The following is a 23,127-nucleotide window of genomic DNA, read 5'->3' as shown; positions in this document are numbered from 1 at the left end:
GACAGAGGCTTTGCCTGCACTGATAGTCAGGGTCATCCCTAAGCCCACACCTACCCACCGTCCACACTGCAAGAGGATCTTGAGCATATTAGGTTTGTCTACACTGTATTGGCAGCATGTTCCCACCAGGCTGTTTCTGAGCATACCCACTTCTAATGCCAGTACACTGGTGAAACCACTCCAGGGTCATCCCCAGAAGTTGCTTTTGACCACAGCAGAGTCCAAGGTCTGGCGAACAACTATGATGGGATTCCCAGGATAGAGTTCTGGATTTGGAGCATGCCTGCAGGCACCAGTCGGTAGGAAAACGCTCAGAAATACCTGGCCTGGGACAAACCACTGCTGGTGTTTATCTCAGCCCAGTGTATATGATTTTGGTGAAGGCTCCAAGGAGCAATACAGATGAGGAAGGTGACCTAGGCTGGTTGAGGGGCAACCTCACAGTTGTGCCTAAGTATCAGAGTAGGCATTTCCTAAGTGATTTGGTCACTTAGGAAGGCTCTGGCAAAATGTGGACTTGAATATAGGTCTGTCCTATCCCAGGACAGACCATTCTAAATGCCTTTCCACTTAAAGGCTCCATAGGGTCAGTGAGGAAAGTCTTGCTTAACCATCTGGACATGCTGCACAGTTGCTCTTTTTTTCTCCAGTACTGTATGCAAGAGGGGATGGAACTGTGGCCATCTGGAGCTGTTTGATGCGCCAGGCTAAGTGTGTTTCCAGGCTTAATTTAAGATTGTGTGGCCATAAGCAATTCAACCTGCTTTTTAAATTAAAATTATTATGAATATCAACATTTTCCAAAGGAATTTGTAATGGGCACTTACGGTATGTGGAATTTACACATCCCATCAAACACCAAACTAGAATAAATAAGAAATATTCAACATGCACAGGATATGAAAATAGTCCCTGAATACTTGCAAAGAACAAGTACTAACAGTGCAAGTCAGGAGCGAGTTGGGCATCATTTGATAATGAAAAAGAGGCTCCATTGGTAACCAGCATTATTTACAACGAACAGCGCAGCCAGCTCTCTCAAACGACATGTGCGTAATAACGTGGAGAACAAATGCTAGCAGTGACTTACTACACAGACAGGACAAAACCAGCATCTGGTCTCTGGTGCAGCTGCAGAAGAAGTGTCCCCAAGGGAGAGAGACTGAATCTCTAACGGTTATCTTATTTCTCTGACAATCTATTTCAGTTTTAACTCAACAGCAGGAATGATGGCTGTGGTAACACCGTGACTCCCAATAAAAGAATACGTTGCTGAGCTGCAGCTGGTGTTTTCTTATTTATCACAAAATGTTTAAGTTCCAGGCCTAGCATATGGCATGATATAAATAATAATATAATAATGCATTTTTGCTTTCGGTGCGCCTGGGCAGATGAGGCCGCGTGATTTATGTGACGTGAGCATTGTATGGAAGGCATTATTTTACTTAGAATGTTAATGTATTTAAAATGCATTTTCTGCTTTTTTGTAATCTATTCCTTTGAAAGAGTAAACAGAGTGGTGATGTATATTTAATGGAGTCATTCATCTTACTTCCTTGTACAGAATCCCAGGTCTCTAGGCCCAGCAGCCAGATCCCAGCAGCAGACATGATGTTGCAAATGAAGAGATCTGCTGTTTACCAATGAGGTCCAGGGGAAGGGAGATGCTGAAAACACAACATGGTGCTCAAAAAATACCACAGCAGGGCTGCTTGAGCCTGCCAAGGCAGTACTGACCTGTTCAGTGCAGCATAAGATGAGGGTGGCGTGGGGAGACTGGAGCCAAACACCAATCTCCATGAGAAGTCATCCTGGGGAAGAAACAAAACTTTTAACCTCTAACACTTGCCCACTTTGCCTGTAAAGCCAGAATAAATATGTACTTGGACTAAAATGAACACTACTTTATAGCAGATGCTGCCCCTATTGTGTGACAGGGAAATTACATCTTCACCTTTACAACAAAATAAATCAAAGCAGCAGCTAACAATAAGGATACCCACATTGTTCACAATAGGTTTCAGAGGGAATGTCCCAATTTATGGAAGAGGAACATTTCACACCACTCACAGCACCACAGTTTCGGGCCATCTTTCTTCCTCTGCAGTGTACCAGCAGGTCATGTTTAGCAAGTTTTCTTTGCAACCAAACAAGTTAGAAGCTTAACTTGAAAATATAATGAAAGCATAGAGGAATGTTTAACAGCCACATAGCAAAAATGAGAGCTTTGATTTTAAGACCTACCTGTCCACTTCCACATCAAGGTACTTTTATACCCTCCACCAGAGTATTCAAGGATGGGGTTTTCAAAGAAGACTGAAAAAGTCAGGCACCACAACCCGACTGAAATACAATACAAGCTGGTTCCTAATACCCTTGGACCTGACTGAAAATCCCATGACTACCCAAGTGAACACAAGCAGTGTGTTTTCCAGGTCTTCCACTTGTTCCATGGGTTGGCTTGTAAGTATGTGGTAGGTTTGTGTGAGGAGGCTCAGCTGAAGACATTTGCTTTTGCTTTGAGGTTGGGAAGATGCAACACTCTTCCAGAAATGTCTCCCAGACTCACAAGACAGTCACTGAAAACACTCTATCCTTGCTTAACGTCCTAGTTATGTTCTTGAAAAATGCGACTTCAGGTGAAACGGTGTTAAGCGAATCCAATTATGACACAGTGGTGACACATGCATTACGCATGACAGTGACCTTATCTCAGTAGAACATGGCTATCACAGGATGTCATGATGGTACAGTTTGAGGACCCTCTCACACAGTATCAGCCAGTCTCCCCTGGGAAGGGCTTTGAACATGAATACCAAGAATACCAGAATACAAGTACTCCTCACTTAACGTCATCCCGGTTAACATTGCTTTGTTATTACATCGCTGATCTATTAAGGAACATGTTTGTTTAAAGTCATGCAATGTTTGCTTATAACGTTGTTTGGCCGCCGCCTACTAGTAGGTAACTACTATGTCATAATTGGATTCGCTTAACATCGTTTCACGTAAAATCGCATTTTTCAAGAACATAACTACGATGTTAAGCAAGGAGTAGCTGTATGTGAGTTTGGAGCCTAGTGCTCTAGGCTGGTGGGTCTATGTTATTAAGATGGGCCACAGTATTCTGAAAAAACCCACACCCTTTCTAAGTTTAAAGGTCAGCCTGATCATGTGAAAGCCAGTTACAACCTGAATGGAACAGAACCTAACCCATGTCTTCTAGCTTACCATGTTTTTTAAGCCCTGGGCCTCTCCCACTCTCCTGCCCAATGGCTACCCTAGACACTCCTGCTGTTTGGCTCTGTCATGCTGAAGTATGAACTGAACTACTTCAGAAAGCCAGTTACTGTGGTAACACAGCACAGCTTTTATCTCAGTTCCTTTCATGTGCTCTTTGGGGGAAACTGGCAATCTGTTTATTTGTGTCTTCTGAGGAGTCCAGAGCACAATGCGCCAACTGTCAGGATTTGTATAGCAGGGGAGGAGAGGAGGGAAAGGACATGTCTTCCCCATGTAAGAGTACACACACACCCCTTCTCACTTTACACCCATCTGTTCCACTGTACTGCTGATGCTAGCCAGCCTCATTGGCCTTCTTCCTTTACCAGCATCTTTATGCCTGTTCCACACTGCCACGCTCATGAAACGCTTCTCTTTTTTGATTTATAAGGGCTCCTACTTTCTGGGTCTTCAACTCCCTTGTCAAGGTCCACTGCAAGACTTGCAAATAATAAGGGTAAAAGTCAGCTTGAAAGACGAGCATTAACTAACTTGTCCTTTGTACAAGTTTTTCAGGGCAGGAGCTGAGTATGAAACAGTGAAACTGTTGACAAATGAAGATTATGGTATGGGGAAGATTGACACTTGAGAGACCTTAGACTGAGAATAGACTACTACATGGAGTAAGAATGGCCACTAAATTTCACTGTATTCAAAGCTAAATGCAAACTTTAGCTCCTCTCCCTAGTTATCCTACAGCAGAATTGTCACTCACTCCAACACTCCCAACTCGATAAGAATTTTTTTTAAAAAGAAACTCACAGTTTTTCTTGCTAGCAAGGAAGGGAAAGAATATTCCTGCCATTTTTTACCACTGAGAGATATGCAGATGCTAGCATGACAGGTACTATTATAGGAAGATAGATTAAAGCAATCGATCAATCTTTTAGGACTCAATTCTACCATTTCCATGCTCTGTGCACTATTTTGTCTTTGGTTTGCCCTCTAGCATCCAAAATGAAATAAAAACTATCTAGAGGACGACTCACAGCAAAGACAGTGAGCCAAGTTCTGCTTTGGACACAACAATGGGAAGCTGGAGCAAGCCACCAAAGTCAGAGGAGTCATTCTGTGTTGACACAGACAAAACAGAGTGGAATTTAACGTATTCATTCTTCAGGCAGTGGATCACAGTAGAACTCTCCTAGTTAATGTTTCACAGGGTATTTATCCCAGCAGCAGCTGCAATACAGTTATTGGCAGGAGAGGGAGGAATAACACTGAAACATTTGGATATATTGTGAGAAAGGAGGCAAGAGGTCTAGACACGTAGAATTAATGGAACTTAATGGGACTCTGAACAGGTGAAGTATATAGGCACTACCTAAATCACCCTCAAACCCCAGGAAGCCCAAACAAGGGAGAAGCCCCAAGGCCACTGATCCCTGATACATCATGGCATAGACTGTATTTGCGCCCCCTGAGAGGGAGGTGTAGCAGATGCAGTGCCAGCGTACATCGGTGTCATCAACAGCAGCAATCCTTCAGTTAGGGGATGATCCACTGATGGGTCTCGAGGTGATTTAAGAGTCCAGTCTTTGAGCCACAGACATCCGCAGAAGTTGCAGGTCTATGCACAGGGGAGGATAGGCCAGGACTTCTCTTTTCTTTCCTCCAGTGCTTTGAGGGCTAGACGCGTTACCTCACGATGCTTGGTTGAGGTTGCTGTACCACTGGAGTTGGTTAGCAGACAGCTCCTCCCAAGTCTTGACGTTGGCATTCATTTTCTTGAAGTATGCCTCCTTATAGTGTCCTTATAGCATTTCCTCTGACCACAAGATCTCAGGCCATTTCTAAGCTGGGAGTAGAGCACTTGTTTTGGGAACTGTGAATTAGGCATCTACATACAATGTCCAGTCCAGCAAGTTGGCGCTTGAGGATCACTGACTCAATGCTGGTAACACTGGCTTCAGCACAGATGCTAGCATTTGTGCAATGATCTTCCCATTTGATATGGAGGATTTTCCAGGGACATTGTTGGTGATATCTCTCCAGGCTCTTGAGATGACAACAGTAAGTCACCCAGGTTGCGCATCTATAGAGGACAGTGGGAATGATGACTGTCTTTCCGGAGGTTGTGATGAATGAAGACATGCCTAAGCAATTTCCCAAAGGAGGCACTTGCACACCAGATCCTGTGCTGGATCTTTTCATCAATGTTCACTCTCTGAGAACGGTAGCTATCAAGGTCGAAGTGCTCAACTAGCTCCTGGGTCTTTCCCTCAATGGTAATTTGGAAAGGGGGGGTCACATTCATGGCCTGAGGAAGGCTGATACCGCTCTTTCATTTTCTCAGTGTTGAGAGAGAGGCCCCAAGTTTGGTAGGCTTCTCCAAAAAAATCCAGAGCAGTCTGGAGGTTGTCCTCTGTGTGCAAGGATGGTGCAGACATCTATGTATTGAAGATCAAGGATGGTTGTTTTGAGTGTTTTGGTCTTTGAGTGAAAACATCCCGGACTGAAGAGACCTCCATCTGTTCAGTGATCTTGCTCAATGCCAGAAGGAAGGCGGTACTTAAGGAGAACCAAGACGACTGTCAGAAAAACGGAGAACAGAGCTGGGGCGATGACACATCCTTGCTCGTGCCCAGTTCGGATGAAAACGCATCTGCCTCTGATCCGCTACATATTGCTGCTCCTACGTAGTGCCAGTGAATGCCACTATTGTAGCACCCAGGAGTCACAGGTCTCAGGGCAGCCATTTCAGCCAAACCTACCATATGAAAGTGAAGTCAAGGTCTGACTGGCCAGCCTTGAAACACAGTATACATTTTTCCGTCTCTCTCTCTCTCTCAGGGCGTTTATACCATGCTCCAGCAATTGCGCTGTAATTACAGCACTTTGCAGCGGCTCCCTGCTCGTCTATAGCCGCCCTCAGAGCCCAGCAGGCTGCTGCCATGCTGGGAGCTTGCTTTTCAGCCAGACTCCGGCCTCAGCCGGCGGCCCCGCTGCGGAGCAGAAGGGGATGCTCTGCCCCCACCCGGGCAGCACGTGGCAGGGACCTGCTCGTCAGCCCCTTGCACCACCCACATGGCCGCCGTGTTCGAGCACCTTCCGCCCGGTTCCAAAATGGCCGCTGAGGTAACGCGCGGGGCTGTCAGGTGACTTGCCTGTGTTTCTCCCTAGACACTCACCTCCACAGTCCCCGGCTGACCAGGGGGCGGGGCATCGTGGAGCCGTGCGTCCCCATGGCGACCGTCGCTAGCTGGCGGCTACGGGGCTCGCCGAGAGTCATAAAAGCCTGCGGCAGGTGGGAGGCGGAACGCGTTCCCGCTCCAGCATGGAAGGGCCGGCACAGGTAAGACCCGGGGAGGAGCGGGCCTAGCTTCCCCACCCCCACCCCCACCCGCTGCCTGGCCTGGGAGATGTAACCCGTGTGGGGTGTTGCTGCAGTATTATGATTCTAATTAGAATAATTATAATGAACGTAACCACAATTTTTAAAATTATGAGCATTATTGTAATGATTATGACCATCTTTGTCGTTATTCTCACATCCTTAATTACATGCTGTATTTTATTATTCAATATCGCACACATTACGGGGGGTGTTTATCAAGCCCTCATGCAACTAGAAACTTCAGTAATTTTGCACATACACCTATGATAGAAGCAAACTGTCAGCGACGACTGGAAGCATTATTCGTTACAGTTTTTTGGCACCGCGTAAGCTGCGCAGAGGGGCAGGATCGCATGTGCGGGTCATGACATTGCACACCAGCACCTGGAATATGTTTGCTACAGGCTACGTGTTTTCTGCAGTCCAAGGTGGAAAATCGGGTTGAGCAATGATGTGTCATGAAAGCCGGCAGTTATGTTGACGTCTAGAACTTTGAGCTGTACTGTGTCAAAACTTAATGAATGATGCTTTTGGTTGCCATTTACAGTTTGTTTCTATCATGTGTATATCCAAAGTTTATTAAAGTTTCCAGTTGCACAAGGACTTTATAAACACCCTGTATGCTATGTAGTATGTGTTTTGTAATATAATATTTAATAATGCCATAATCATTATTATTATCATCTTATATGGCAATTATTATTCTTATCATTAGCATCATTACTACATAATACATTGTTATATTTTTCTACATTTATATAATAGTTACTGTTGGTATTGTTATCATTATCATCACTGTTGCCCTTATTGCTCTGATTATTAATATTGTTACTATTCTTGCTATTACTATTCATGTTAGCATAGGGTAATAATACATAAAATAATTAAAATGAGATTATGATAAATAATGCAGCGACCGGCATTATTAATGGGGTGATTATTGTCATTATTCTCATGACTGTTGGTATTTTGTTGCTGCCCATGCGTGTCAGATACAGCCCCAAGTATAAAGTCACACTGCACAGCCAGGCAGGGCAGTGACACCTTTGGCACTGGAGCAGCATAGCTTAGTGTGGTGACTTGGGTGGAGAGTCAGGGAAGTTGCTCATCTCTGTACTTAGTTTTGCCCCACTCTGCAACTGAGGCAACCTTGTCTGTCCCCACAGTGCAGCCCTTGATGGAAAGGACAGGGGTGGTGCTGTAGCCATACTGGTTCAGGAAGCTTAGGAGAGGCAGAGGATTTCCATGGTATCTTTTGTTGGGCCAACTGTACAGGGGGCCCAGTGTTCTTTTTTTTTTTTTTCTCTTTCTGTATAGTTGGTCCAATAAAAGATATCAAAAAGCCACCCTTGCCTCTCCATGAAAAAGGACCACTGCCCTTCTGCATCCCATTTGTGTGCCAGTTTCTTCTCTGGGATGTTCCTCTTTCCAAATAAGTACATGGTATAGGATTTTCAAATTCCACACCCTTTGGTGGGTGTCTCCTGCAGTCCTTTGATATGAGGATAACCATCTTCCAGTAGATAGAGAAGTCATTGGTGAGTTTGGAGGTGACCAAAGAGGACAATACAAGATCTACGTGTTCAACTGCAAACCTGGCAAACAGTTTCAGAAGGAAGGAGTTGATCCTGGTGATGTCAGGTCAAAGCTCTTTTCTTTGCCTCTCTCACTTTCCTCCCTTCAGAGTGAGGCAAGTTTGTGATGCCCTTCTGAAAACAGTGAATTGATGAGGATAGGTGGCAGGACCTTCCTTCTCAGGAAGAAGAGGAAAGGATGAAATTTGGGCCTTGCTGAAATCAAGTGAGAGTATCTTCACTGATGTCCTGGGGCCAGGATACCACCTAGCACAGGGGAGTCAAAGTTACGGTCCACATGCCAGATCCAGGTTCTGGAGCCATATCATCTGGCCCTCAGTGCTGCCCATGGGACTCAGTGATCCACAAGCAGCATGCAGGATGTGCCAGACAACACCACACATGGTGCCTGCTTCAAGTTATATCCTGGAGCAGCAGTGTGGCTGCTATGTTCAGCACGGCCCCAGAGCAGCCGCATGCCACGCTGGGGTCATGTAACACAGTCCTCGGGGCAGGGCTTGGGATCATGCAGCACAGTCCCATGGCGGCAGCGGCTTTAGGGCAATACAGCACAGCCCTGGAGCAACAAGAGCAGGACCCGGCTGTGCCGGGCACCCATTCCAGCCACTCCAGGACACGGGTTGGATGAGTTTGATACCCCTAACCTAGCAAATGAAGAACAGGAAACATATTTCCCTGCTTAGTCATTTGACAAAGGAATGGGTGAGACCCAGTCAGGTCCCAGCCCTCATGCCAGAATCTGCTGTAGGGAAGAATACTCCTAGCTGTTGGAGCCCTATGTACAAAGGAACCCTAATCCAAGGGCAGCTGTTAAAGAGTTCAGTAGTGATGATGTATGTAATGCACAGTTCAGTGTATTTAAAACCTCCTTTACTTGTATTTGTTAAATGTCATAGCCAGAGCTTGAAGATGTCCAGGTGACTGAGGTGCAAGAGCCTGCTGAGCCTATTGTTACGGATACATCAGATGAGGACCCATCTCCCATAGTTGAATTTCCATTATCTGTGAAACCATCCCCAGAGGTTGAAACGCCTGCATCTGTGGAACAACCCCGTGTAGTAGAGTTGCCAGCATCTGTAGAACAGCTTCCTGTGGCTGAAGCACAACGATCCATGGACGATTCCTCTGTAGCTGAAACACGAGGGTCCATAGACCAGTCCCCTGCTGCCACTGCATCTGTGGACAAGTCTGGAAACATGCCACAAGCTTCCATGGACAAGTCCCCTAGAGCTATACTAAGAGCATCCATGGACCAGGCAGGCGGGGCTGAATTGAAAGCATTAGGTCATGAATTTCCTGAGATTGAACAGCCTATGGTGTATGAAGACCCCTTTGAGGTCTCCCTTATGTACATGGAGAAACATAATATTCTACAGATATTCCAGGTGAACTTTCCTTTTCCATCTCCTCGTTACAGGTATTTTCTTGGGGCTCTTAGCCTAACGTTAAGTTGCAAAGTTGCAAGCTTAACATTAAGTCAGCTGTTTCCCCAGGTACCCTCTCCATTCCTTGCCTTGTACTCCCTCAAGGAAAGACCATGGGAATGAGAAGGGTGATAATCTCCAGTGGCTAAAGGAGGCAGAATTTGGGCATCCAAGTGTTTTATTGCAGCTGGTGCTTAGGCTGTCTGTTCTTCAGTTCCCAATCTCCTGTTCTAATACTACATTTTTTTTCTTCCACCATGCTCTCGGTAATCATATCTGCAAAAAGACAGCATTGCTGCCTACAATAAAGCAGTCCATATCCTTGTACCTGTTACCTAGCCAGAATAGAGAAACTCAAAACCATGCTCTCTCTTTTTTTTTTTTAATCTCTCTCTCAGGAGATCACTGAAAACCTGGTGTACAAGAAGCCTGATGAGCCTTTGCAGTTCATGTTGCTGCAGGTAGGATAATTTTGTTGAGAGCACACAGAGACTTTGGCGACAATCCCAGCCTGGCTAACATGTGCAAAGAGAGGCATATGGCAGGGGAAGAGAGTGCTGAGGGAAAAAGTGTTCTAACAGGAAAAGACATGACAAACATAAGCATGGAGTGGTGGGCATGATGTGTGGAAAGGATGGAAAGAGCAGAGAAGAGTGAGGTAGTTGGTCCCTGGGTAACAATGGATGGTGAGGGAAGGGTATAGGTAGACATTAAGGGCTGTTTCTGTGTCTCTTCTCGTTACCCACCTGGATCCCCTCTGCCCTACACTAGGAAGTTCTAAAATCCAGGGAAAGAAATGCACGTGGAGCTAGAGCAATGGTTTTCAACTTGGAGTCCACAGACTGCCTAAGGGGTCTATGAAAACTGACTATGATCAATCAAAAGTATGTGAATACCCACACTTACAATTCAAAGAGGTCTGCACCTCCATTTGAATTTTTTTAGGGGTCCGCAACTGAAAATGGTTGAAAACAACTGACCTAGAGTAATTTGAAAGTGGAAGGGAAGGTGGGTGGATCATAGGAGATGTGAAGGGATTAGGGTAAAGACAGAAGAGGAGAAAGGATTCCTTGGCTATCCTTCCGTCAGCTAGTTACAAAGCCCTCTTCTGCTTTCAAGGGAGCCATGCCTTGCCCTGTGTCTCAGTCTACAGAGCTGGCAAGAGGGATCCTGGGGCCTGCTTCAGGCTCCATTGCTAGGGTACTGTGTGGCACCAAACTGACCTTTGTCTTTCTGCTCCTGCCTAGATACAGTCCATGATGAATGCCCAACAGCTGGGAGACTCTGGGGAGGAAAAGGAGGAAAAGCCAGATCTAGACATAATACTGTGACACCTACAGAGCAGGAAGCACTCCTTGTGGCTTCTGGCCCTGCCAAGATAAGTGTCAGCTTTGGCCTTCAGCCAGCACTGTGCGCTCACACTGTGTGGATATAAGTTTGAAAAGGCCTGAGGATATTTATACTTTCTGGTTTTATGCTGGGTGCTGGGCTTCCAGCTGCGTGTAAACTATATTACTGCACATCATTATAGATACACAGACTTACCCAACATGTCAGTGAACACCCCCCTGGACATTTCCTGCCACATCTACCACACATCATATACCAGTGTACACATCCCACAGCTAGGACTCATATCACCTCTGCATTTCTGTACATGCAAACCCCCTGACCCAACATAAACTGCACAGCTTCTGGGCTTTATGCACATAAGTTCAAAGCAGCCCTCAGACACCTCAACACATCCCTGCCTTTTCTGGTCTGCTTTGGTAGGTGACCTGTCACAAACTATCATGTAGTCATTTGCTTTTAAAACAGCTTGGAACTCCACACTAGGAGGAGCCATCTCTGTGTCTCTCTCACCAAGAGCCCCCTCTTCTCCATCTGACTCTCTGCCATCCCTGGTGACTTAAGATCACTCTCGCCTTCTGTACTGCACTGTTGCAGCATGTACAATTGCTATAAAGACAACTGTAAGGGAATGTTAAGCTTGCAGGAGCATATCTATGGCTTCTGAGCCTGTAGCTGTGCAAGACTGCTACAGCTGAATTAAAAAATGAGTGTTCAAAACCCTGAAAATTCAGAGTTAAAGCACACTTCATAAACACATAACTCAAATTATCATTATCTAAGCATTCACAATCTGCTTCAACTCTTTCCCAGAGTGTGCTTTGCATACTCATGGCAGAGCTGCTCTATAGGGGCATTCAGAGCAGTAGTTGCTGTCAGCACTTTCCAACATGAGACCAGGCCCATGTACACGTTGCCTGAAGAGTCTGGGGCCCATAGCAAAACAAGAAGCGTAATCGTTTCAACTCTGGTCTTTAATCAAAATGTATGAAAAAAAAAATCTCCTAGGAAAGGTATTACATCAGTAGCAGCAGCCACAGTGGTATTACTGTAGGGTCAGGTGAGGTAGTTTAGCTTTGTGGGTCAGTAAGCAAATGCAGCTTGGCCAAAGAAGGTTAAGTTAGTACTTGTTTCTGATTCATGCTTAGGGTGCTTCTAGGAAACAGCATCAGGAGGTTTTTGAGTGCCCTGGAGTACAGCTATAACTGAATTTCCTCCATTTTCAGCACTTAACTGTTTTGTGTTTTTAATTTCTGACCTCCTTGAATTGCAGCATGACCTAAGATGACTGGTATTTGCCTGCAACCTTAATTACCTTAAGGGTGTCTTTTGTAAGCAGGATTTCCTTGGGGTTTTTTCTTTTTAAACAATTCTGAAGGCAACTAGATAGGTTCCCACAAACCCTATGAGGTCTGCAAAAGAGGAGACTCAATCTTGCAGTCTTTAAAAATCTTGGAATAAAATATCCTTTTGGTGTGCTGGCCACATCATCTCCTGCTATCAGTCCCCATCCCTCATTCTGTGGAGTGCACGTAAGGGAAGCTTCTCCCTTACAATCTCAGAAATTCCTCAAGTTGAAGGCTTCTGTCCTGCCAAAAAATGCATTTCCACCTCTGTCAAGTGCCTCATGTTTGAAGGACTAGAGTTGGCCATTTATGGCTGGCAGTGGGGTTGTTGGAGGACAGTAGAATTAGAGTTCAAACCTCTTTCCTGCTCCTCCAGACCTCAGACCGCCTGAGGACAGGGCTTTGATTAGGGAGCATTGAATGAACAACAGAAATAGAGGAAGTCATTTGGGAACCTTTTGATGGAAAAGGCTTTTCTACCTCTTTGACCAATTTTTCTAGTGACCAGCCCATATATTCAGCTCACCCTATGCAAGGAAAAGAGCTAGAGACTTACATTTTACAAAAATGAAGCTGCAAGCCTCCAAAAATGGTGTGATCTGCTACTGTGTTTTCCTTTGTCTGATTTGCTTCCAGGTTTGCTGAAAAAAGTTCTACGTCAACCCCAGATCTAACCAACCACTTTTGAGGCTGAGCTACTATTTAGGTGTACTAACTTTGAAGACAGGGTGCAAGCTGAGCTTAAATTGGAAATGTAATTTCTGCCTTAACTCTGGAGTGGTTGTCCACTTTCCACATGTGCGCCCAAACTGGAGAGCCGTTGTTTCCTGTAGATAAGCTGCATACCTATTTTTAATGGCAAAACAGCAAACATCTTGTTCTCAGGGCTCTGCATGGAGTCACATTTCACTCTCTGAGGCTATCCTATATACATTCCCGTACCTTATTTGATACCTGTAGCATCTGGGTGTCTTCCATGAGTGCGCTGAGCAACATGACTAACATCTGTCTCATACTGTTTGTTCTTTCATCTTTGTTCTTTATGTGTATGTAGTGGTATGCATACTTTTGGCAGGGTGCCTTGTTTTTTAGGGGTTTTTTGTACTGTCCTGTTGCTGTGTGTATATAGTGGAGAAGGAGTAGAGATGGTGAGACCAAAGGCAGGCACCTTGCCCATGCAGCTGAAGGTGGTAGGGCTTGGGATGGTCATTGTTTATTCCAGCAGTCTTAGACATGAAGAATACTCTGTCTTCCACATGGAAGAGCTTCATCTTTACAGCAAAGAGTTTCACTAACTGACTTTCACAGGTTCAGTCCAGCCAGCAAATAACCTGGTAATAGCATGTGTTCCACAGTCGCTTTCTGATGATAATCACCCATGGGCAGAATCTGTAGGGAGTAACCAGAAGTTATCACGTTGGCCTCAAAATGGCTTAGATCAGCAACATGTCTGCACCCAACTTAAAATGGACCAGGCTTCTCAACAATATTAAAGGCTCATCTGAGTACAGTTTTTAATCATGTGTATAAATGTGTTATAAGTCGCCTGATTAAAGTTCCTTTGCAAAGATCACTCACTTGCTTAGTTGTCCTTTTTACATGGGGTTGAATGTATAAAGGGATCAGCTGTATATGGCATGACATGTTGCTGCTTAATAATGACTCACTGAATCTGAATCCCCAGTGCATAATGCCAGGTATAGTCTGGTGTAAATCTGTTGATTTTAAAGAAGTTATGCTAGTGTAAAACTTGAATTAGGGAGTAGTGAATCTTGAGGGGCCAAAACTGGAGTGCTGCCTTTTAACTTTTACAGATGTGATTAGCCTTATGAGGGACTCAGTGTTGCAGATTCAGGACATTTGGTGGGAACGTGTTCTGCTATGAGTGTTCACAAGAATAAAACCAAAAAAAAGGAGGTGTTTGGTAAGTAAGCATGTTCCAAAATGAGTTCTCAGGCTGTCTGCTGCATCACCCTGCTGTCAGATACTAGCACCCTGTCATACCAGTGGAGTCCTCTTTGCTTCAGCTCATGGTATGGATAAATTCTGGTCTCTATTTGAAACAGAAGGAACCCAGGGTAGAGACAGAAAGATCTTTCAGGGAAAACCCTGGAACAGCGAAGCTTAGAAGAAAGCTTAGGCTGAGATTTATGTTATATTGCTCTTAACGTCAAATCTAAGTATGCAGGTAAGTTTGAACTAAATCCATTGTGTATTTTCTCTGGAGTGGAGTGTGAATGCTACTGGCTTCCAAGGAGAATAAAACAGAACAAAGTGCTCTCTCCTAACTCATGTTAATGATCTTTGCATGCATTGGTCTCCTTATATATCTTCATCTTAATGTGGATGTAAAGAAGAATGAACCCTATCTGTACTGTGCTCAGAGCAAAGTGCAAGACCCATCTTTTCTCAAGAGAAACTTTTGCTTTTCCATATGTCACCACGAAGGGGCAGCATTACCTTTCAGAGCCATCTATCTGCAAGCCCTCAGCCAAATCAAACATTAATCCAGCTACACATAGGAATGAGTCTGTTCAGAGCTTTGCAAGCCAAACCACATTTTCACATGTCATCAACCTGGAACTGTAACCAATCCCTGAACTCACTTGAAACCTGGCCCAAGGCTCACTCCACAAAAATTCTCCAGAAATCTGGCTCGAGTTTCAGATTAGTTACCAAAATCCTAATGTGAAGTTTCACCTGCCCTGTCGTTCTATTCAAAGTATTATGGGCAGTCCCTAAGCGTCTATCCAAGCTCACTACTGGGACAAGATTTCACGAAGCCCTCATCAGTGCCCAAGAAGCCAGGGAGGGTGTATTATCATTTCAGCCCAATGAAAATGGCATGATTATTGCACATGATTACCACAATGCTGAGAGCAACAGTTTCTCCTCAAGGCAAAACGTGCCTCCCTGCCCTCCCATTCTGCAGCCTTCACTTACCGTGCTTATTAAGAGGGATGTTCAGATCCTGTGGCACAGAGCCTAGTATAGCTGCACAGATGCTCACTATGCTTGACTTCCAACAAATGCATCAGAAATTGAATAGTGACAGGCAAGCACATGCAGCTGGCAACGGTCCTCTTCCATTCTGGCACCAACTTCAGGCCTGGAAGCAGCTATTGCTAAGGGAGGTAAGATGAAAAGATGCGAGGGAACCAGGTATCCCCAAGCAGCATTTAAATACTTGTTTGCCAAGGTAAAGACAAACAGTTGGAACAATTTGCAAATATGTGTTTGACGCCCCCTGAGCCATGAGAAAAAGCAGCATGGCCAGAGTCCAGTTTTCACCATAACCAGTGAACGGTGCTGCCTGAACAGTGCAGACTGGGAAGCACATGGGCAATTTTGTTAAGAGAATTTACATTTTAGCTATAATAAGGCAATCACTAGAGCTGGGTACTGCAGCTTGACTCTCATCTGTACAATATATCTCAACTGGAATATCAGCAACAAACCACCCTACATCTCCACAACAATATGACATCTGGAACGACTTCCTGGCTACAGGTCTCTGCCAGAAACTCTTCAGTCTCCTTAAGCCCTTGTGGTCAAGGAGGCTACAGCTTTACTGCAGCATGTAACAGTGAGCAAAGGGAGACACTTCAGTAGCTCTGCTGTATTCCCTGCCACTCTTGGGAAGGAACTAAACCATAGGTACAAGACCTGCTTCTAATTTGTCAACTTTTTTTTTGCTCTTTGTTTTGCAACGTATCTAGCTATACTTGATCATGTTTGGCTAAGAGCCATTTTGGCCCAACCGGACTTTAATTCTCTTCACCCAGCTGCCTCACAGGATGCCATGGCTAAGTTGTAGCAATTGTGCTATGTATAACTGAGTCTCATGCAGTGCCTGTCTAGACTCCTGTTTACTTCCCTCTGGTCTGGCTCTCAGTAACAGTGAACTAACCTGTTCTCCAGAGCACCTGCTCCCGGCCATTCCTGGTGTCAGGCCTCTATTAGCATGTCCTTTCATTGGGGCAGGATCCTTTGACAAAGATCCCTTAAGGTCTTGCTTAGACTCAGGCATTGTGCCATACCCTCTTGGGTCTTGATTTTGGCCTCTGCTTATCAAGAAACAATTCTTTCCTCTTTTATGCCTTTTAAAGCCACTGACAGCCAGACTCACCAGGCTGGGTCATTGACATACCGGAAACCTGTGGATCTAGTTCAGACTTGTATTTCCTCTGTTTCCAAGGAAGGACCCAAACCAGCTTATCCATGTCCAGACCATCCCTTGAGAAAGTACCCAAAGTGAGATCAACCAGTATGCCTACACCACGAGCCTCATGACTCTCCAGCTGAGTTATATGGGACAAAGGCTAGAAACAGACATTGCCAAATGAAACAAAACAGATGTGCCAGGATGTGTTCCAGCACATCCAATCCATTTCATGAGTGAAACACACGTCACCCGTTGTCCCACCTGTTGATGCTGCAGGACAACAGGCGGTGCGTTCTCTCAGGGCTTGATGGTCCCAGTCCTGCACACTACAGGAATTCCCACACCAGACTGAGCCCCTCAAGCCCTGGGAGTGCCCATCTAGCTTTCTCCACTTACTGAGACACACCCCTGGGATCTCCAGGGTGTGCCTCAGTAAGCAGGGAAAGTCAGGGTTTCCCTGCTTACCAAGATGTGCCCTGGAGGTTCCAGGAGCACATCATTTCTGTCAGCAGTGGCACCTTGGCAGGCTCACCCAGGGCTTGAGGGGCCCAAACCTGCATGGGAATTCCTGGGGTGCACAGGGTCAGGCCCCTCAAACCTTCAGAGCACCTGCCAACAGCAGCTGGGGAGCATAGGCAACTCCAGGCTGCCTGTGCTCTCACTCCACAAAGTAAACAGATGCCCACTCCTAACTAGTGGCACAAATTGATACCACCTTCATCGCAGGCATTATCTGTAATGCAACAAGGGGTTTATGAGTGCTTGTATATGTGATACCATTACCATATACACAAGGCAAAAATGTCACTTTGTGTGGCTTAATGGTGTTACACTGTACATGTGCAAGAGTTTTGGGGGGTTTAAATGAGTAAGCATTGTTGCAAACTAAACTACATTCCGATGTAGTTTAGTCTGCAACAATGCATTACAGCTATTAGTCAGCTACCGGCTGTGGGAGAAGCAGGCATGCTCCACAGAAAAAAAGGATCAGATCCCTCACTACTTCTGCCTTTAGCAGGTACCTGATGAAGGCAGAAGCAGCGAGAGGCCCAATGCTTTTTTTTTTCCAGCAGAACCTGCCCACGTCTCCTGCAAGTAGGGGATGAGCTGACCCGGCCAAGCAGCCCCATAGCTGTGGAGAGCCCTGGTCCTTCCCTCCACAGTGGTGGCACCCCCAGGGGCACTTAGGAAGGCTGCTAGTGGGCCAGGTGCTGCCCCAACTTGGGGTTGGGCCAGGTGCTGCTTCCAAGCTGGGGCAGCACCCAGCCTGATACCAGCCTGCCCAGGCAGCCCAAGGAGACACCACTCCCATGGAAGGAAGGACCACGGCCCCCTGCAACTCAGGGGCCACTTGGCCTGCCAGCAGCTCTCCCCCTGGCTGAAGGCAGGCTCTGCTGAAAAAAAAAGAAAAAAGGATCAGGCCCCTTGCCATAACATGACAGAAACATAAAAACCCCTAAATTGAAATGGTGGGTTTCAATTAAAAACCCACCATTTCAATTTAGGGGACACAGAATGTAACCCTAAGGACTAAACCCCTGTCACGTGTACAAGCACTCTGTTTGCTTGGCCTTTGTGCCACCATAAAAAATGTTACGGAGGCACAAAGGCAATGATAGGAGATGTATGCTTCCACCATAAGGGGCACTTTGATGCTTGCCCTTTCATTGGAAGGGATGTACTTATTCAGGCTGTAATACTGTTGCTGTGTGCCACAGGCCTCTCCCAGCACGTGAGAGCCACAATCTTGGCTGCTCTTAACATCTGTGAACTTGCATCAGTGGAATGCACCTAGAGCAGTTTGCAAGTGCTGATGAATGATAGTGCAGCTCATTTTAAAGTATTCAGACGCCAAGAATGCAAGTCACTGATATGCTCAGGTCGCTGCCAGGGGTAGAATATAAGCTTCTGTTAAGGCAGTGGTCTCCAACCTTTTTAAGTAGGAGATCACTTTTAGCATTTAAAAGCAACCCAAGATTTACTGTGTCCCGCCACCACCCCTTACGCCATTCCCTTCTCCCCCCTGCCCAGCAGGTAATTCTGTGGGGAGGGAAGCCAGGGCAGATCTAGGCAGAAGGAGAAAAAGTGATTTGGAGGCATGCCTTCCCAGCAGGTAAGTCCCACCTGGCCGGGGCCCCACACAACTGTCCCTGATCCTGCCTCTGCAGCACTGTCCCTCACAGCGGGGGCCTTGATCTAGTCCCTACCACTTCTCACCCCCACGGACGGACCTGCTGGGCTGGGGCACATGCATGCCTTAGCCTCCGCACCCCAACATTGGATCAACTGCAAGAGACTCCGAGATCTACCAGTGGATCGAGAGCTACTGGTTGGTGACCACTGTATTAGAGGAAGCCCTGTACCAATTAATATCAGTACAGGACTTGGGGTTCACTCCCACTGATTTTATGGAGCAGGATCAAGTTGCTGGTCCTCATATCTGCTGTCAATGGTCCTTACTGATTGCTTTTCTCTAAACTAAGAAAAAAAATTAGGGTGTTGGAAGTCTTAAATTAACTTAAAAATGAGCACACTTTGTCACCAAGCAGTTACCCCATGTTCCAGGATGATCCATCCACCAGCCTGGATGGGGCAGGATAGAGAGAGATGAAGGAAACCAAGAATAGGTGAGGTAGCTCTCCAAAAGGAGCCTATGAGTATTTCATTTATCATCATCTACACGCAATGTCTATGCCCACTTCCAGAGAAGCTTCCAGTGAGGCTTCTTACCTCTTTGGTCATACAAAACCTTCTACGGAGACAGGCTTAGACTACTAGTTCTTCCCCAGCTTAGTCCCTTTTTCTAAGCTGTTTTCTCTTCTACAGCCCCTTCTTGGAACGGGTCTCCTTCTGGCTGGCCCACACTATGCCATGCTGCAGTCTTCTCTCTCTAGGATAACCTGGGTCTACCTTATGTAAGGTACCTTGTACCTTGTTCCTTCTCCTTCCAGCAACCTCTGGGAAGGATTCATGGTTAATCGGAGTCAACTTTTTAAGCTTCTTCTATGGTGACAGTTCACTTTGTTACATGCTGCCACAATTATTTGTGGGAATATGAGTAAAAGAATTCAAAAGAAAAATTAGGAAAAATAAAAGTCTTGCAAAAGCATTTACCTAACCTTCAAAAAAAATATGACCATCACTGTTCACCTGGGAAACTGCCCAAGAACAAATTCATAAAGTATGGTTTTTAGAGGAAAAAATAACCCAAAACTTTGAATCTCCTTTCTTCAGATATACTAAGGAAAGAAGATGCAAATCAGATTCGATCCAAAATACCAGGATCAGCAACATCACAGAGATGCCTCAAGCCAAGCTCTCCAGGGCACTAATTGCCAGGGCATCTGAAGAAAGAACTGTTTTACTGCCTTCCGTATTACATTAAATATATACAGACAATTCTGCTTTTTGTGACATGTTTGAAGACATATATGGAGTGGTTAGTGAGAAGATCCAGCAGTTTATTCCAGTTCTCTATAATTAACCTCAGCAAGAACTGTTGCTAATAGTATGCAATTCATCTCTTAGCACTCAGCATTGTTTAGGAAATGTTTTAAGGGATGGCATGGAGTTCCCCTGATCTCCCTAGGTGGCATTCACTTATATATTGTCTGTCCACTGAAGTTGTTTCTCCAAAGCTAGACGGTATAGAAATGACCACTGGCGGGGGAATTGCTTCAGAAAGAAAGCCATCTTCCAAGTGAAATCATGATCTTTCCTCCTATGAGTGTGGGGGGAGCTGGAGGTCAGAGGATCGGAGGTAGTGGGTGGATATGAGTGCAGAGAGGTGACCTAGCACCAGACCGGAGAGAACCTGGAAGTCTAGGTAGTTGAACAAGCGTCTGTCTCAGCAAATCCCACATCCTTCCCCTCATAACACAGATGCAATGAGAGAAGGAAAGGCAGCTGCAAGAAATCCCCTCACCTCTCAGGAGAACTGGCACACAGCCACAATACTTGGAAGACACAGACATGACAGGCCCAAGATGTAGCCTCAGAGACAAATCTGGCTCGAAGAGGAAGGGTGGTCTGTAGTCTGAGAGCAGCTGTCCTCCTTCCATGGGAGGCAGAGATGTCTAGGAAGAAAGACTCTAGTCTTAGTGCATAACTAGGGGTGGACAACCAGGACACCTACCCTGAGCCCCAGTTCAGAGATGGGCACAAGACTGGCAACCACCGCTGCCACCCAGGGCACAGAAATTATTTGTTACACTTCTGCCCACAGCACCGAATCCCTCACAACTGCACACTTTCGGGAAGGTCATTGATACACCTCATAAAATATTAACTGTGTTGGCATAGTCCCCAAGCCTTCTATTTTCACGACTTGTTTGGGTACCATGGAGACAGAAGCTTTGGGCTTCATTGCCAGATACATTAAAGTCCCTTTATGGGGCAGTTGTGAGACCTTCCTCTAGAAAGAGGAGGAGATTTTATAGCAAGAAGATAGTACCCTTCATAAATGGTCTAAGCTGATTTTAGCTAGACTGTCCAAAGTGATTTCTGTTCAGCACCACACTGGAAAGCACAAAAGCTCCTGTGGGGGGAAAAAAAAATCAGTCAGGGTGTGTAGTTAAACACATGTACCTAAGCAGTAATTGCTTGCAGACAACACCTAGAAACATAGGATTTCCAGTTTTCTATCAGTCATTTGTCTATCCAGTTGAGTGCCTTGCCTTCTGCATTGACTAATGTCTAAGGCAGGAGCAGGCAAAGTCTGGCCCACGGGCCAGATCCGGACAGCAGCAGGACTCCATTTCCCAGCAGCCCCCTGCCTGCATGGCTGGGTCCATGTTGACCCCAGCTGCAGCTACACTGTGATAGTGCAATGCTGGGGTTGCCATAGAGACCTACCCCAGCCCTGCTGGCAGGGCACCTGGCAGGGCAGGGTAGGGGGCTGCTCCACAGCTTCTGGGATCTTGCAGCGGGGACAGCACAGGCCAGGGCCAGAGCAGAGCCACAATCTGTAGCCTGCATGCTGCAGGGCCAGGGCGGAGCTCCAACCTTGCCCGGATTGTGACTCTGCCTTGGCCCTGGACCAAACTGCACCCGCTGCAAGATCCCAGCAGCTCTGGAGCAGCCACCTGCCCTGTGCTTCCAGCACTTCTGGGGCTGGTCTCCATGGCAATCCCAGCCTTGCGCTATCACAGCACAGCTATGGCTGGGGTCTCCATGGAGACCAGCCCCAGCCATGTGGCCAGGGGCTGCTGGAAAATGGAATCTGGCTGCCAACCAGATCCCACATTTTGCCCACCCCTAATCTAAGGCAAATGCAATGTATGGAGAAAAATAAAATACAGTGTACCTAGCCAATGAAGTCTGAGGGTTGGGATTTCTTTCCAAGTGATGGCCCCTTAACATGTGAGATTTTTTACCTGTTTTCTTCCCATGCAAAGCTGAAAGTGTAGTCAACAGCTTGGAAATGAGGAGAAACTTTATCTTCTTTAGAAGTAGAAGGGATGCAGGTGTAGGAATGACTCATGAGGTTCAGATAGTTTGCCTGGTGCCCTCTGTTCTCGTCATGTACAATCTCTCTCTGGATGCTGAATCACTGCTTATCTCATGGTGTGGAAGCAAAGGGAGCAGGAGGGCATGGAGGAGTTCGTCTCTGTAGTTCAGAACGTGTAGATTCCAGGATACTACCCACTGGGTCGAATGAGGTGGTTATAATCATCCTTCTCATGCTGTGATGTCCCTCCAATTATAAACATTAGAAAGCAAGGAAACACCATGATCTGGGGCACCCTTTACTTGTAACTAAATGCTCCCACAACACATTTCCAAGGTCAGTGAATTTTCTTCTGCATCCCCCCCAATAAGGAATACACTGTACACACCCCACACCCTGGCATCCCCTCTTCAGTGTAACACGCAGCCTTAGTTAACAGAGCTGCTTAACATATTTCCCCCGAAATTTCTTAGTCAACAAATGGCTTTTAAAAAAAGATTTAAATTAATTATTAAAGACTTTTAAATATTTTGTCAAAGCTCTTTATTTTGTTAAATGAAAATCAGAAACAAAAACATTTAGCTGGTGAGTAGTTTTTCAGATATTTTCCTTTTTCCTTTTATTTTCCTTTTTTCTCTTTTCTTTTGGCTGAATTCTTTCCTTTGGCTTTCTCCTTTAAAATTGAATGAAACCTTGTTTCCCTGTCATTTATAAAATAAAGAAAAACATTTAGAGATGGGAAAAATAACTCATAAAAATTGGCAGGGGAAGGAGCCCCACAAAACTGAAAGTACTTGCAACATTTTTCACTTAGTTAATTCTTATTTTTTCAACCACTATTGTTAATTCCAAATGTATATGACTCCCCCCCCCACACACACACACACACACATCCTCACCCAGTAAATAATCTGTGTGCTGGGTTGTATCAGGACAAGTGCATATTCAGGGATTTGTGTGCGCATTTGTGTTCATGCACATGCATGCCATAGACCATGAGTGAATGTGTGGGTCTGTATGTGTGTGTGTATGAAAGGGTCTAAGCATGTATGAATCCACATGCACAAGCTTGTACAAATGTATGAGTCTGCATGTGTGTAGGCCTGGACAAGTGTATGTATAGGTCTGTATGTGTGTGCTTGTGGCATGCACCTGGAAATTCATGTTCCTATGTGTCTG

The 23,127-nt window shown here is 45.7% G+C and overlaps 1 protein-coding gene across 2 annotated transcripts; it reads left to right on the top strand.

Moving 5' to 3' along the window:
• Positions 1-6,466: 6,466 nt before the first annotated feature.
• On the top strand, positions 6,467-13,907 carry CUNH3orf30 (chromosome unknown C3orf30 homolog). 2 transcript variants are annotated; one of them, XM_019548761.1, is made up of 4 exons: positions 6,467-6,577; positions 9,111-9,599; positions 10,037-10,099; positions 10,886-13,907. In XM_019548761.1, the coding sequence occupies exons 1-4, from the start codon at positions 6,560-6,562 to the stop codon at positions 10,967-10,969; spliced, it is 654 nt and encodes a 217-aa protein (XP_019404306.1). In that variant the 5' UTR covers positions 6,467-6,559; the 3' UTR covers positions 10,970-13,907. The 2 variants fall into 2 exon arrangements, 1 of the variants encoding a protein (XP_019404306.1); XR_002103453.1 differs by lacking the exon at positions 9,111-9,599.
• Positions 13,908-23,127: the final 9,220 nt, after the last annotated feature.

This window comes from Crocodylus porosus, unplaced genomic scaffold (assembly GCF_001723895.1).
Source record: "Crocodylus porosus isolate Cpor-Errol unplaced genomic scaffold, CroPor_comp1, whole genome shotgun sequence".
Lineage (NCBI taxonomy): Eukaryota > Metazoa > Chordata > Crocodylia > Crocodylidae > Crocodylus > Crocodylus porosus.
This window is presented reverse-complemented; position numbering and strand designations above follow the sequence as displayed.

What these genes read in the sequence shown, in the direction of transcription:
- CUNH3orf30 (XM_019548761.1), top strand. An exon ending in ATATTCTACAGATATTCCAG is followed by an intron (nt 9,600 to 10,036) that starts GTGAACTTTCCT and finishes TCTCTCTCTCAG; the next exon opens with GAGATCACTGAAAACCTGGT. An exon ending in TGCAGTTCATGTTGCTGCAG is followed by an intron (nt 10,100 to 10,885) that starts GTAGGATAATTT and finishes GCTCCTGCCTAG; the next exon opens with ATACAGTCCATGATGAATGC.